Source organism: Prunus dulcis, chromosome 1, assembly GCF_902201215.1.
Source record: "Prunus dulcis chromosome 1, ALMONDv2, whole genome shotgun sequence".
Classification (NCBI taxonomy): Eukaryota; Viridiplantae; Streptophyta; class Magnoliopsida; order Rosales; family Rosaceae; genus Prunus; species Prunus dulcis.
The window spans coordinates 1,062,785-1,078,524 of record NC_047650.1 but is presented as its reverse complement, the minus strand read 5'-3'; the positions used below and the strand labels follow the sequence as shown (position 1 = coordinate 1,078,524).

General features: G+C 40.3%; 2 protein-coding genes across 2 annotated transcripts; both read right to left on the bottom strand.

The window, feature by feature from the left end:
- Window positions 1-39: 39 nt before the first annotated feature.
- On the bottom strand, window positions 40-3,918 carry LOC117615308 (FRIGIDA-like protein 4a). Its single transcript, XM_034344373.1, has 3 exons — window positions 2,626-3,918; window positions 1,721-1,896; window positions 40-834 (listed from the first exon to the last, which is right to left on the bottom strand). The coding sequence occupies exons 1-3, from the start codon at window positions 3,524-3,526 to the stop codon at window positions 343-345; spliced, it is 1,569 nt and encodes a 522-aa protein (XP_034200264.1). The 5' UTR covers window positions 3,527-3,918; the 3' UTR covers window positions 40-342.
- A 2,185-nt stretch (window positions 3,919-6,103) lies between these two features.
- On the bottom strand, window positions 6,104-15,093 carry LOC117636184. The gene is made up of 4 exons (XM_034370685.1): window positions 13,942-15,093; window positions 9,309-9,616; window positions 6,472-6,849; window positions 6,104-6,378 (listed from the first exon to the last, which is right to left on the bottom strand). The coding sequence occupies exons 1-3, from the start codon at window positions 14,862-14,864 to the stop codon at window positions 6,491-6,493; spliced, it is 1,590 nt and encodes a 529-aa protein (XP_034226576.1). The 5' UTR covers window positions 14,865-15,093; the 3' UTR covers window positions 6,104-6,378; window positions 6,472-6,490.
- Between the last annotated feature and the right edge of the window lie 647 nt (window positions 15,094-15,740).

Genomic DNA, 15,740 nt, shown 5'->3' with positions numbered 1-15,740 from the left:
TGAACACAATCAAGAATAAAAGAGGGAGGAAGAGAAGCATAGAGAAGAGTAACAGTCCTACAACTAAATAACGGTAGAGTGGTACCTTGCGTTGATGTTTTTCAGTCATCCTAACAACTTTTCACAATCACCTAGTACTACTAGAGTTTGATCAACATTAGAAATACAGCTTCCAGCCATGAGAAGGCAAGAAGCATGAGAAAAATATCATGATTAACACACACAGACATCGCTACCATTAAACGGTTAGTGATTACAAACAAGCCATTATAAAAAGAGGATGAGATTTGGGGATGAGTCATCATATCAGTGGTTACCATCTTCACAAGAGTCTGTCATTATCTATCGGTAGTAAGCCTGCTGATAAGCTGGTACCATACCATTGCCATAACCCCCGTATGCAGGATAGTTCATGGGAGCTCCAGGATATGATCCGGCAAGTGGAGGGGCGGCTTCAGGTGAGTACGCATAAGGATTGGTTGGTGGACTTCTGCTGCCATACATGGTGGGTGGGGAATGGTACGGTGAGTACCCAGCAGGATACTGAGCATGGGAAGGAGACCTGACAAACGTCGGAGGAGGTGTAGGGAAAGAAGACACATATGCATTCGTCAAGCGTCCAGCCTTGGCTGGAGGCATGGGACCTCCATTGTTGGCTCGTGTTCGTTTGTTGGCAGGGACTGCAGCTGGCCTTTTCTTCTCTGGTTTCACCTTCTCTAGCTGCTCAAGGCGCTTCTTGAGGTTTTCTGGAGGAAATTCTGCCTCAAGTTTGTAATCTTCAATACACTTGACGACAGCTCGGAGTGCTGACTGCTCTTTGCGTCCAGCTAGGTTCTGCACAGAAAGTAATAAAGAAAATATTAGTGATCAAATGAAAACGCAGGTTTCTACAGGTTTGATTATTCTGCATATGAGGAAAGGAGACTGAAGTTCATGCACTTCTAAGGACATTTTTCCGAAGAAATCAGAAATGAGACACAAGGATGTGAATGACTGCAGAATGCCTCATCATCAAGACATCCATAACAAGATGTATTATACCCGATTATTCCTACTGCTTCACCAGTTAATTGACACATAAAGTGGAAATCAAATTCCACTCCAATAGCAGGAGTTTGCTGTCCAAAAACTTTTCAGTTTATATACTTGTTCCAACAATAAGATAAAAACCAGGGATAAACACTATGAGAGCAAGCATGAATATGAAATGAAATAGGAAGAACTGCATGGAATAAATTTCGTCATGTTTGAAACGGGGAGTGGAAATTTAGGCCTTGACTTTTCACTCACATGTAATAATTAATATAGGGTAAGATGTTGATATTATGTATTTTTTGTAGATGGCTACCATCCTCTCCTCCATTAGAGGAGAGAGCTTTTTGTGGGGGTGGGGGAATCCCCCTTTCTACCTTCCTTAAAACACAAACAAGGGAAAAGTTCCTTTCACATTCCCTTTTCTTGCCCCTCTCCCTCCATCTCTCCCTCTCTCTCTCCCCTCCCAATCATTTGAGAAGGGAAAAAAAAAAAAAAGGGATTTGTGGGAACGAGAAGGTAGGAAGGGGATTCAACCCCCTCTCTTCCCCACCCACAGACACATAACTGGAATTTGAAATGTTGTAAAGAAAGAACCAGACACCACTTTGAGAAGCATATTCACCACTGAAAGTCACAACATGCAGGATCAACCAACACCAATAGGGTGTAACGATTAAAATCATACCGCAGCTCGACCAGCATTATTGGGATCTTCCATAATAGAAGCTGCAGCTTTCTTAGCATCTTTCAGAAAAGCTTTCAGCAGAGGAACAGGAGGAAACTTGTGCACAAGTCCAACTTCATAAGTGAAATGTACCGCATCAAGCTGTTGTCCCCTGCTGATTAATTCTTCAATCATATCTGCACATAGCAACAGCCTCTATACATTACAATCTAGAGAAGGGGCCCTCTCACTGTACACATAATGAACCATATCCAAACATTCACAAGAAAGTCAGACAGAAAACTTAATATCTTTGCAAAACTATTACAAGGTCAATGAGACATCTTCATAATGTCAAAATCTTTGGGGAAAAATATATATATATATATATATATATATATATTAAAGTTTGGGGGAGACTTGAGCTCTTGAGTGATTACAAAGCATGTGGACATAAATCATTGATTAGGTTTTACAAGCTATGATTCAAAGACAGGTAAGAGGTTTGCACTGAAAATCGTTAGGGATAGAGGTTAGATCCATCATACAGTCATATGCGAAGTAAGAAATAAACAAATAAACAAATAAACAAATAAACTGGGAATAGCTGAAGAATAATGGTGATAATATGCAAAACTTATGAAACGATTATACAAATTTATCATTGGAAAGAGCAGAAATTTCCACATAGAAATAACCTGACCTGATCAAACCCATAAGCCTTGCTCAAAATTTACTAACCAGTAACCACGTAGAAGCATGCCAATTCATCCATTACATATACAGCTCAAATAGGTACATATGGGAACACACATTTTCCATAAGCTCTAAACAAAACCAAACAATGGCCAACGAATTACATGGAAAACTAGACATGGCTAATAGCACAAGAAATAAAAAAGAATAAGTTAAAATTAGCAACGCACCCGGCATTTTCTTGGCCAGGCCAAGCGAAACGGCCAGCTTAGGCATCTGCTTGCGCCAGGCCGACCCAACCACAAGTTTTCTGTACAAATCAACATCCTCCTCCTTCACAATCCCAAAAGTCACCAAATGCTGCAGGAACGTGTGAACATCAGGAGTCTTCACGTTCTCAATGCCACCTCGCTCTTCCAAACTGGCTTTCCAAGTCTCGGCGATCTCCTTGGCACGTTCCTTCACGCTCGGCGTCACCAGAAGCCTTGATTTTCCGATCTTCGGGTCGACCACCACCGGAATCAGAGACTCCAGAACCAGAACGCAGGCCCAGCCCAGATCGTTACCCCTCTCGCTCTTGTCAACTCTCTTGTCCACCGGAAACACCTCCGATATCGCCTCGAGCACGAACTTCGCCGGATCAACACAATCAGCCAAAGCCAGAGGCATTTGTGACCTCAGAGCCTCCAATTCCTTCTTCCTCGCTGTCACGAACCTCCAGAACCGTCCAGAATCCATCTTCAAGCACAAGGACTTGAGATTCATCAGCAATCCCTCGTTGTCGTCCACCTCTCCATCGTCGTCGTCGGAGCGACCTCTCTTCAAGACCTTGAGCGCGGCCTCCTTGCTCTTCTCGACCTTTCCGACCGCGATCTCTACGCTCTCCATGATTGTGACCTCCCGCTGCTCGAGCTCGTCGAGTGACTCCTTGGTCTCCTGCTCTAGGTTTTGAATTTTGCGCTTGATGGCCTCAGATTTCTTCAGTAAATTCTGCTCCAAGGACGTGAAGTGGTCTGAGAGCTCCTTCCACAGTAGAGTACAGCTGGTCATGAGAGAGGTCTGCCTCTGGAACTCGTCGAAGCTCGGCGGATTCAACTCTGTCAACTCGCCGGGATCGGGGATCGACCCCATCTGGTTGTCGTAGTACGGTCTAGCTCAGTAGTAGCCAAGCGAACAAGATAGGGAAGAGAGAAGTAGAAACCCTAGAATTTGGAGATAGAGAGAGAGAGAGAGAGAGATAAAGCGAGCTGAGCTGAGCTTAAGCTAATGGTAGCCGTGGACAGGAGAAAGAAGAAGACATTGCGATGACGTGGGTGGATGAGGGGAAGACACGTGTAGAGGCGTCTCAAAAGCAGCTACTAGATTGCGCCGTGGCGGGAGAAGGCGCTAAAGTGAGCGGGAGGGTGGGGGTGCGCAGTATAAGAATACTAATTTGGTAAAGTAAAATGATGACGTAAGATATAAAGGGGTGTTTGGATGAGGGGGAAGCACTTTCCCGGAAACCGAAGTTAGATCAGAGAGAGAAAAAGTAGAGAGAGAGAGAGTGGGGGAGGAAAAGCTGGAGAAAGTAAAGAGTTGGGGAGGTGGTGGGGTGGGGCAGGCCCACTCAAGACCACCACATGGATAGAGTCAGATAAAGTAAAGAAGAGATTGATTGACGGGTAGGTGTGGGTGAGGACAAACATTTGTGTGGAACAAAACTTACGTGGAGTTTGTTTTGTTATTTTTCATCAATTATGATATGCAATGTGTAATAATTTATATTTGAAGTCTAAGTTGGATTCGTCTACTTCTCAATAACGGAGTTTGTGACTTGAGTGGTTAAGAATATTAACTTTTAGATTCGAAGTCTAAGTTTGGTTTGTCCATTAATAACACTTGGATTAATCCCTTTGTATTTAGCAGTTCTGATCTCTTGGATTTCTGTAGTCCAAGAAATTTATAGTCACTCACTGTTGGATGTAAATTCAATGGTTCACTCATTTATGACTTGAATCGGGTAATAATCATTTTATGTTATATTGCATTTATATATATCATTTTGAACCATTGAATTAATATTCAACGGTGGGTGACCACAATCTCTTGAATTCCTGTGGTCCAAAAGATCGGGACTGTTGTATTTAGATTAATTCTTTGTAGTTACTGTATTTCCATTATTGTATTAATCTTATATAATTATTTGTATTGGTATTAATTCTTGTAAGTGACGACTGAATTATAAGGCAATCTGTCACTTTTCTTTTTATTTTGTTTAAAAAAATATTGTTCTTGTCATAGAAAAGAGTATCATGTAGCTCGTGAGAGACTGAACAGAAGAGACGAGAAAGACGCATGCGCATGATGATCAGTCGTGAATCAGACACTCACTATCTACGGTCTACAACAACGGCAGCACACCACGGTCTTTGAGTCAGAGTCGGGCTCCATGAGTAACAACAAAAGGAATCTTTGTTAGTTATTTCTGTAATAAACTATATGGGAACAAAATTCTTTATACTAGATCCACACCTATTCTTGCAAATTCATTTGTACATACTCAAAATACTCATATGAATTGTGACAATAAAATAATACTCAAACACGCATCATTCATATACAATAATAATAAATTAGAGCAATAGTAATTATGTCTTCAATTCAAACAGCCATCCTCCTGTTTAGGAACTAATGCAGTCCTATCAATTTTAAAAATACCTATAATGAAGAGAAATCATATAATATATTATTAAATCTAACGGGAATCGTATAGTTTGATCTTATTTACATCTCAACCCTTTGCCTCCTTTTGTATGAGATGGACTGATATGGGATAACAGATTCACGTCAAGTCAGCCATGGCCTCTCCGCCTGGCAAATTTTTTATTTTGTTATCATTTAAATCTTCTTAAATTTTAAACTTGAACAAGAGAACAAAATGCAGAAAAAAAAACTGAGTAAGGGCCTATGGCTCAAGTGGTTAAGAGTATTTACACCATCTTCGAGGTCTTAAGGGCGATTCTCCTCTTCCCAATATCGCTTGAGTTTAAAATCCATAATTTGCGTTTGGTAAAAGCCCATTTTTCAAAAGCTCAACTCAAAAACAACTTAAAGACCCAATTTTATAAACAAAAAAATTGAGATTTTACGGTTCTCTCTCTCTCTCATCCTTATCTATCTCCTCACTCTCTCTCTCTCTCTCTCTCTCTTCCCTCTTCCCTCTTTCCTCTCTCTCCTCCCTCTCTTCTTTTCTTTTGTTAATTTCAATTTGGGAATCTAGGGTTTGTGATTTTTTTATTTTAATTTCAAAAAATTTAAATCTTAAAAATAATTTGGAGTTCAATACCTAACAATTTTTTAGATCTTAAAATTAGTATTTAAAAACTCATGTCATAAAATAAAAAAAAATTCATAATTTTTGAATAGGATACCAAACGGGCCTTGAAGTTTTTTGGAAATTCTTTATGTTATTTTTTATTTTTTCTATAGGCTTGCAGTGATATGCCCAAGGCCCATTTATGAAGACGTATTTATGAGGCCCAATGGAGTGTCAAGCCCACATGAGAGGTGGGGAATTAGACGTGGAAAGACAGGTCCCAGGGATTGTGATCGTAGAAATTGACCCCAAGTCACATGGCAGGCAAGACCCCTATGACTGTACCAGACAATCAAAGTCTACTACAACTAACATTTTCCTTCCCATTAACATCAAACATTAAAACATGTAGAAAATAAATCGAGTCCTGGTGAATTGAACTTCCAATAGGCTCATTCAAGTTAATTATTAAACAATTATTTGCTGCAATTGTCAGACAAGTTGTTCAAAAAAAAATACAAGCACTCTAAATTTTTTTTCTTCCTAATTTGAATTCTCTTCTTGTGTCTGAATACAGCAAAGCTGTAGCAGGAAAAAGCTGTTTACCAACCAAGACAGGCCATTACACTTCCAAGAATAATAGGCAGGCATCCCAAGGGACTCTGCCGCCGCACGGCACTAGAGAATGCTGTCCATGAATTACAAAAAGCTTCCATCACCTTCACTATGATAAGGTATTTAAGTAATAAATGACACCATATATGGAAATAAACTACAATACCTTAAATGCCAACAGGAATCTACTTGGTTGATTTGTTTTCCCTTAGGCTTTCAATCGCAACTTTCTTTCTTGTGTCAAAATCAACCTTGTCAAGGTCATAAGCAGTTCCGAGATAGCCATACAGGATCCTCTTTTTCTCCCGCGTCTTTTCATCCAACTTCACAAGGTATGGATTGTTCTCGTCATCCTTACTGCCCAGCGTTGGGGGCTGTACACGAGCCCAAGCCCTACGTCCATGATTGTCCTTAACGAAGAATTCTGCCATGCGCATGGCCTCCTTAAGGCCTGCTTCGTCACCCGAAAACTTAACCAGAGTCATACCCAAATGACCATCTCTACCGTACAAGGATTTTGACTTGCCACTCCCAAATCCAAGATCTGCTTATCAGAAATGCCACAAGAAAACAGGTAACTTGTCAAAAGGACTTCCTCTTTTTTTTTTTTTGGGGCAAATTCTCTCAGTGCACAATGAAGCCATCAAGGCTCAGAATGGAACCTCTCTATTTGTTCCACATGCCATGACAATGACTGCGAGCAGCCATAAAAGGCAGCCACAGATTCTCTATTGAAAATCCAAAGCTACTTAAAACAACCCCCTATTGATAGGAACCTTTAAGAAAACGGTTTTGTTGATGACCACCAGACCAGCGTCAAAAGGCTCACACATGGTGCAAGGAAAACATACCATATGTACTCATGACTAAATGAACAGAAAATACATACAAAAGCACGTAGCTAATATACCCGACTAATAACAAGATGATAGACTGCAAATATCAATTGTAATGTCCATAAGCATAAAAGAAAAAGAATAAACAAAAAAAAGGTATAAGATCCAGTAACCGGAGGATAAACTACCAAAAACAAAGAAAAACAAAGTAGTAGTAGTCTTATATGTTATTTGCAACACAAGTAAACTCTAAATACAACCAGGCTAGGGTCACTTGCCTATACAAATGGCATCATTTTGCAGTTGAATAAAAAAGCCAAGCACAAAACCGCTATCATGTATTATGAAGAAGTTAGAGAGTTTGAAAGAAACTACCTAAAATAGCAACCAAGCCTATTAAACAAGGGAAACCATTTAACAAAAGTTTAAATCAAATGTAGAGTAAACCTTTCAAGTTTATCTAGGTTCTATCTATGGGAGATCAGAGAACATTGCTCATTTTGCCAGACAGTGCCCTTCTTGGTTTGTCTCAGTTCAGTAGGAGGTTTTGGCCCAATTTGCCACTTTTGGCTGAATGGCTTGGAGTTGAAGTGCATGGACGAAGTGAAGTTTATCATGTAGGATCAAGCAATGCACCAAAATAGGGGAAAAGGATGTGATAATGCACATGTCAGGTAATGCACATACCAGGTAAAACGAAAATTCTGACAATTGACACCAGCATTCTTCTCCCTCAAGATAACACAATATGAGAAAATACCCAGCCTATTCGAATAGGGAATTAACAAATCCTTTCATGTATCACATGAAAAACCAAAATTTTACAAACAGAAAACTTAAGACAACTTGAAAGAGACTCTTATTTTTTGCGCTTGTTAATCTTTGACATCAGAAGTCCAAGATCCTGGTAAGCCAAACCCAGGTTTCCTTATTCTTAGCTAGTAGTAAGAGCAGTTGTACAGGTATAGGGAAAAGCTAAGCCTATGCGCAAGGATTAATTTAATCATCACATAAAATTCAAAATGAATAAATCCATTAAATAGGAAGGTTTGTAAGGAAATGCAGTCTTAAATGCCAACACAACAGATTAGCTTAACTGGCTTAAAGTTAACAAATTGTGGTCTGGACTGGACCACAGAGTAATTGTGTCTTCAAAGTCACTAGACCATGGAAGTTAGGAATTGTTCTGTCCAAAGTCGAAATCAAACAATTGGTTAACAAGATCAAACTAATCAAAAAAAGGGTGGGGGAGTAGATTAAAAAAGGATGACATCAGACTGAAACCCTGGAGAACGAGAATAAAATAGATTGCAATTAAGCACGTACGTACATGATGACCATTACCCCAAACAGGAGGACAAACCATAGGCTGAACCATTAAAAATGAAGAATGAGATTCAACCAACCCAAATTCCTTGCTGGTGCTTAGAAGGTAAAGCAATAAAAGGAGTACATAAATTAGAAACCCTGCATAGAATCAGTTTGGCATATGCTCATCTCAACCATACTTTAATTGCCGCAGGAAAGTAGAACACAAGCATGGCATGATGGCACATAGGAGAAGAAGATGACATATGCAACAACTCATCTTCATGTGGCCTAATCCTTGCAAACTAAGGGAAGAAATGCCTTCTATATTTGCCACTCAGCTCCAAGGCCATATCAAGAAGTTGCATAACAAAGATTTCTAACCATGTCCCCAAGTTCCAGAAGAAGTATATAAAACCAAACCAATATATTATCATGGAGGCACTAATACTAATTCACATGCACCGGCAAGACCCTTTCTTTCCACACTCAAATCAATCAAACCATAAAAGGTGACAGTTGCAGAGTTTATAACAATGAAAACTGGAGGAGTTTGAGAGATATTCTATGGCAAACTAATTAACAATATTCTCCAGGAGGAAGATAACAAAGCAGAGATATCCTATGGAATAGACGGGCAGTATGCTGTATTTAAGAAAGGGTTGCCTCCATCCAATAAAGATATTTAATCTTTTCAAACGTGGTCTCCAGAATTGCAGATTCAAATAAAGGGCTCAGGGCTAAAATAGGATGCATGCAGAGCATTTACTTGACCTGGGCCCAACCTATCCACAGGTACATTCTGATAGAAACAGCATAAAGAATGGCACAGTATGAACTATGAAGGAGGAAACGATACCTCTAATAATACTATCCATTGCTTTATTGCCCAAACCCTCCATGCGGCCATCTTTACTCTTTCCCGTAACTGTATTATGAATTATCACCACAGGTGGCCACATAATCAGATCATCCACATTTGCTGCTGCTTCTTCAGCAGAAAGAAATTGATACGCCTTTGAGTTATCAGGAGGCTTCAAGTAGTCCCACCCCATCAGAACACACAAAGCCTTGTGTAAGCCCAAGTGATCCACACGCAAGTCAGCATTATCAGAGTTGTAACTGTGCATGATGAGACTATGCATATCCGGAAAATCTTTAGAAGACCTGAAATTATGCATATCAAGGGAATTGAACATGTGTTTCAGGTTTACCTTTCAGATAGCATTATGACCCATTAAGTTCGAACTCAAAAGGGCAATGAAGAAGATGCATTTACCAGGAGTATACTAATGAGCTGATATCATTCTATCATCTTAAGCAAGGATTCATGTTCATAGTTTCATCAAATGATATCACCTAGGTGTTATAACCTAATGTAAGACCCTGACACAAGGTAAATAATTTATAACAGAAAAAGGATACCTCTATACGCTTGGGGCATACACAAATAAATGTGCAAGCACAAGCCTCAGATTCATAGATAACGCGATGATTGCACGAGGAACTCTAGCACCATCCATAAGAAAATATCATGTATTGGAGTAATTACTGCACATAAGAAGCCAACAAATGCATCTAACTGTAACTCATGCAAACTAAATTCTCTTACACAGCAGCAAAAGGTCAGTTTTACCACAATGGCGCATAATTTCCACAACACACACACAAATTTACAGGGGAAAGCGGTAAACTCAGCACCATAGGAGGGCTTATGTTTCATGCTCTCCTAGTCAAACATCAAAACACCAATCCTGAAAGTCTCTCATATAATCCTTAGTTAAGCAAAGTTGGCTTCTAAACCTTTGCCGCAACACTTTTTAAAGTTACCACTAATTACAATCACACAAACTAGGTCAGCTGAACCACACATACCTGCATAGGTTATTGACTTTTCCGAGTCTTTGCATAAATATTATTTCAACAAACAATAATTTGTCCCTTTGACTCATACATGGAGAAATTCCTAGTATTCTAATGAACCATGTCAAATGATTCAAGCAAATGTGATGGCAAGTGGTCTAGGTTTTGAAAATTATAAAGGAACAAAGAAGACAGAGGTAGTCCTATTACTTCCAATCGTGATGAAAGGCAATTCGGAAGAGGTTCTTGTAAACTTAGTTCATACAGAAACATGCCACTGCAAATAATTCAAACCACGAGAATGCAAAGCCAACAGAATCCCAACTTATTGGAGGGGAACAAAAAGCATGGAAAGAAAAATGTAGCCACAAAGACGTCACCCATCAAAATCCTGAACAAGTATCTATAAAAAAGGAAAATTAGTATAAAAATCCTAGAAAGACTCTGTAGGAAATTACTTCCATTGTGAGAGTCAGCCTCATATGTTTTTACAATTAAAGTCAACATGCTAATCAGCTTCAATTGTCTGCTGCCTATGAGTGAAAGTTCACAAATTCAAGGCCAACCATTACAAATGGAATGGTTCATGACTCACATTCCAGACATAACTCAGAAGACAACAAGGGCATCAATGTCACACCCCGGGATCGGCTCCGCCATAGCACGATATTGTCCGCTTTGGCCCCCCTCTCTGCCCTCACGGTTTTGTTTCTGGGAACTCACGAGCAACTTCCCAGTGGGTCACCCATCCTGGGATTGCTCTAGCCCCCAACTCGCTTAACTTCGGAGTTCCTACGACTCTGAAGCCAGTAAGCTCCCAAAAGGCCTCGTGCTAGATGGATGCGGGTGTGCACATATAAGGCACATCACCCCCTCTCCGTTGGTTGATGTGAGATCTTACAATCCACCCCCCTTAAGGGCCCGATGTCCTCGTCGGCACACTCGCACCACACGGCAGAGTGGCTCTGATAATCAACCAATCAGAACCAGTCAGCAACAAAGTATACAGAGGTGTCTGATTTTTTTGAAGGAAAAAAACGAAAGGAAATATCCACATATGGAGTCCTTACCAATAAAATAAGCTCAAAACACATTTTCTACTAAATCTCTGTCTCGCACATTTCCATACTCTATATATCTAGCAATGACGGGATAGGATTCAGGAAAACAAAAAATGGAAATTATTGCGTACACTGTATAACCAATACCAATCCACTAACCAGAATATGGAACCATATAACATCTACAAAACCACATGGCCCAAACAAGTATTAAAAAAGCAGTAAAAATGAGTCTTTACATGCGCTCGGCTCCTATCCATCACAATACAAGATCAATGAAGAACAAGTAAAGACAGCCATTTGGAAACAAAAATCTACTGATAGTTTAGAAGTCCTAGAGCAGAGAAAGAAAGATAATATTAAATATTTGCAATGGATTCACCCTGGAATGGCAAGAATACAAGTTTGTACACCGACGTGCCATGAATACAGGTTGAAATATAAGCTCTTCTAAACCACCGAAAATCCTACTACACAACAAACACAGGTCATGAGGTTCCTTTCTTACGCATATACATATTCCCCATCAAACAAATTGGGTTCCAATGGTTTCAAACTACCAAAACAAAAAACAAAACCAAAGATCCAATCGAATTAATTTAGCCTCTAGACCTCAAAAGTTTAGAAATGAGGAGCCAGTGCCCATTTTGCAACAAGTTAGACAGCACTGGTAACAATCTAAAAGAAGCATAGAGACACAACTTACACTTATGGAAATGAAGCAAGGATCAAATTAAATGCTCATATCCAACTTCCATTCAATTGCACTGAATAATCAGGGATATAAGCTGGGATGACCTAAGGCTTACTCAAGTCAAATATATTTCTGATAAGCCAGCAAACCCAATCTGAATCTTAGCCTGGCCAGAAAGCTCATCTCAATCAACTTTAGGCTAAACTAACCAGGTATTTTGAGCTACCATCTAACTAAGAGTCCTAAAACATAAAAATAATGGCCCCAAATATGTATAAAGGTATAGGCATAATCAGCAACCACCTTTACTATATAAGAATGTAGGAAAATTGACATAGACTGAAAGTAATGACGTAAATAGAAAATAATACATCCTTTCTTACCCAATAAGTAAAGGACAGATGATACTCCAAACACCTTCAGGGTCTAGATTTCTAAAGGGAAATCTAAGAAAAGCATAATATTCAAAGAAAACAAACATTACATCCTGGGGGATAGCCTAACTTATCAAAACAACTGCGACCACCTGAATCAAAATAAGTTAGTTAGGTAAAGTTCCAATCTAAGAGATGATAGTAGAACTATCAGCTGCATACAGAAAGAACAAACCAAGACATATGAAATGAAAACCTCCCTGAAGTTACACTATAACAGCAGCTACCATATAACAAAGCTGCTGCTTCCACTAAAGCAGTAAACAAGCTTTCAGAAACCTACAATGAACTCTCATTTAAAAAACACACAGTGGAAGCCTTATTATTAGAGAAAGATAAGCGGGAGATTTTCTCTCCAAGGAGATAACCAGTCTTCATTCTCCACCAAAAGTGAAATGTCTTTTTCGATTGTTCCTAAAACCTAATACATTTGCTGGAAAGCTTAACCAGTATGGAAATAGAACTTCCTGATCCCATTTAGTCGATAAGATAAAAGAGGGGAGATAACTAAGACTTCCTGAACAAAGTAAACTTTCATAAATACGTTTAGAGATGGCCCTTTGATTATTGACAAATAAAGCAAGTTAGATTCACATCCACCCAGACCAATAAATATAAATTAAAAAAATTCATATCCACCACATAACACAAAGCATATGTCCTTGTTCACACATGTCTGGCACATTGGATGGAAGGCCACCATATCCTAGAGGATCACAGATAAATTACACACACAAGCAGAGAAATGTGTACCAAGGTCTATTGGAATTGACCAACACAGTTGTCCTGAAATTTCACCAAATAGCTAATGCAAAAAGTAGTGTCAACAACAAGAAGGACAGCATAATCAATAAATCCTACTTGTATTTAAAAAAAATAATAATAATAAAAAACCTCAATACATACATATAACTTATATCTCCACGAAAAACTCTCACTATAGTTATCTATGTATAACATATTTGACCACACTGTGAGTCAAGACTTAGACAATACTAAAATCTATGCTGTAATTTTATTATGCATCCTTATCACTTACAACATCAAAGCTTCCACCCTTACCTTTCTTCCCCCCGTACTCCTTCAAAATGTATACATTACAACTTCGTCATCAGCCCATGCAATAGATGATTCTAGCAATGCATTGGTAAGCAACAAAAAACAAACAGCTGTTCCTAACTTATAAAAACAGCGTAACCTATATAACGTTTCCAGAGAAATGCCATCGATTTCATCCAATGGCAAAGGGGAAGAATGTAAATGACATAGTTCTCAAAATTCATCCACGTCCACTTATCCTACACTTAACAGCTAGAACAGCCCGTAGCCTAAGTACGCACTATAAACGGAAGATGCCGAAATCAATGAAACATTATTCTATCAACAATAAACATGTTTTAAAAGCAGCAACGTAGAGAAAGCAAATAATTTGCACCAGACCTGGCACAAGCAAGACAATGCAGACGCCCATTCTTCCCATCCTCCAAGTAAATCTTCCTCTGTTGCGTATTCTCATGAATCAGCTTCACGTAATTAAGAAACGCCTTCTTCAACGCACTCTGATCAACTTGAACATGCTTATGAACCACATTCTCACCACCACCACCACCACCTTGCCTAAATCCCGCACTCTCATAACCCCCACCACCAATCCTCATGTACTTGTTAGCCCTCGCCCCCTCGCCACCGCGGCCTTGGTCCGCCGCCTCCCGCCGAAACGGGCTACTCGTTTCCGCCAAAAACTCTCCCCGGCTACCAGGACCCACCGGAAACCCATTTGGATTGGCATGCTGCATAAACTGCGGCCGGCGCATCCCAAATTCCCCTGCTTTATCCCTCTGGTCCTCTTCTTCGGCGTACTTTCTCTTTGCGGGCCCCTCTGCGGGGCCACGCCCATCTAGCCCGAGCGAGTTCCAGTAATCCGGGCCAGGCCCGGGCGGTCCACCAGGCCCAAACGGCAAGAACCGGCCGGACGGGTCCATGGGCGGAGGGAATTCTTGATAATCGGGCGGGAGAGCGAAGTAGGACCGAACGCTGCCGTCGGCGAGAACGAAAGTTCGGCGCTCGAGCATGTGGAAGCCGTAGACTGGGGGAGGGGGTGGGCCGAAAGCGGCCGGGTCGGGGAAGGGAAACGGAGATGGCGGGTGCTTGGGATGGGACGGAGTTGAGGTTGCGCCGGGTTTTGGGGATGGGCCGGAGTTGGGCTTCGCAGGTTTGGGGTCGGATGGATTGTTTTTGGTGGTGATGGCGGTGGCGGCGGCAGCGGGGTTGGGGGAAGATTCCCAGCGAGATTTGCGGCTAGAGGCGGAGGAGGAAGAAGATGGCTTGTGGGGTGGGCCCTTGGGATGAGAACCTCCGGCCATCCTGGGGCTAGGGATTTTCGAAAAAAACTATATTTAATAAAAATGGAGAGCTACAGAGAGTGCTCAGTCTGAAAGTGGAAGAAAGAGGGATGAGGAAGATGTTGCTGGGAGTTTGGGAAAGTGGGAAAAACTAGGGGTAGTTGGTTGTGTTTTAGGGAGGGACTCAACTCAAAGCTGGACTTAACTGGATTCCCCCTTCTGTTTTTCTTTTTTTGTTCAGAGATTCGAGAAAGTGCGGAACGGCAGAAGAACTTGTGTGAAACGGCACTGTTTTGCTATTCTTGATCAATTACAAACTGCCACGTAAAGTTATCAAACGTGTTGTGTTGTTATTGGCCAAATAACAAAATAATATTTATTGTAAAATAGATAACACCGTTTTGTTATTCGGCTAATCACGACATGCCATGCATAATAACTGTCACACATAACAGTCTATAAAACAGTACACAAGTTTACGTTCTTTTTATTGTTTCACGAAATATGCACGCCCCCAAAATGTAAGTGTGTCAAACGCTTGATTGTTGCCAACACCATATTCACTAATCAAAACTCAAGTTTTGCATGCAATTTCATCTTGTGGTGGTTTCCAATTCACACCTCTTTACCTCTTTCAATATTTGAGGCAAGCTTGAAGTAACTAACACCTCTTTTAATATTTGAGACAAGCTTGAAGGAACACCTCTTTCAATATTTGAGACAAGCTTGAAGTAACACGTGATTGAGTTGTACTACAGAACCATATTACTATACAACTGGGTCTGAAGCCGAGTTGGCATTCAAGGCTCAAGTTACCGTGACTATATTCGAAACATATTAGATAACCAGTTTTTACGACACTAAACTGGCACAAAGGGACGCAATAGCATTTGGATG

Excerpts from the sequence above, each read along its gene's own strand:
- LOC117615308 (XM_034344373.1), bottom strand. The coding sequence starts at position 3,526 with ATGGGGTCGATCCCCGATCCCGGCGAGTTGACAGAGTTGAATCCGCCG. Across the intron at positions 1,897-2,625 it reads CCTGGCCAAGAAAATGCCGG|ATATGATTGAAGAATTAATC; the intron begins GTGCGTTGCTAA and ends TGCTATGTGCAG. Across the intron at positions 835-1,720 it reads ATAATGCTGGTCGAGCTGCG|AACCTAGCTGGACGCAAAGA; the intron begins GTATGATTTTAA and ends CTTTCTGTGCAG.
- LOC117636184 (XM_034370685.1), bottom strand. The coding sequence starts at position 14,864 with ATGGCCGGAGGTTCTCATCCCAAGGGCCCACCCCACAAGCCATCTTCT. Across the intron at positions 9,617-13,941 it reads CATTGTCTTGCTTGTGCCAG|GTCTTCTAAAGATTTTCCGG; the intron begins GTCTGGTGCAAA and ends GCATAATTTCAG. Across the intron at positions 6,850-9,308 it reads AATGGATAGTATTATTAGAG|ATCTTGGATTTGGGAGTGGC; the intron begins GTATCGTTTCCT and ends TCTGATAAGCAG.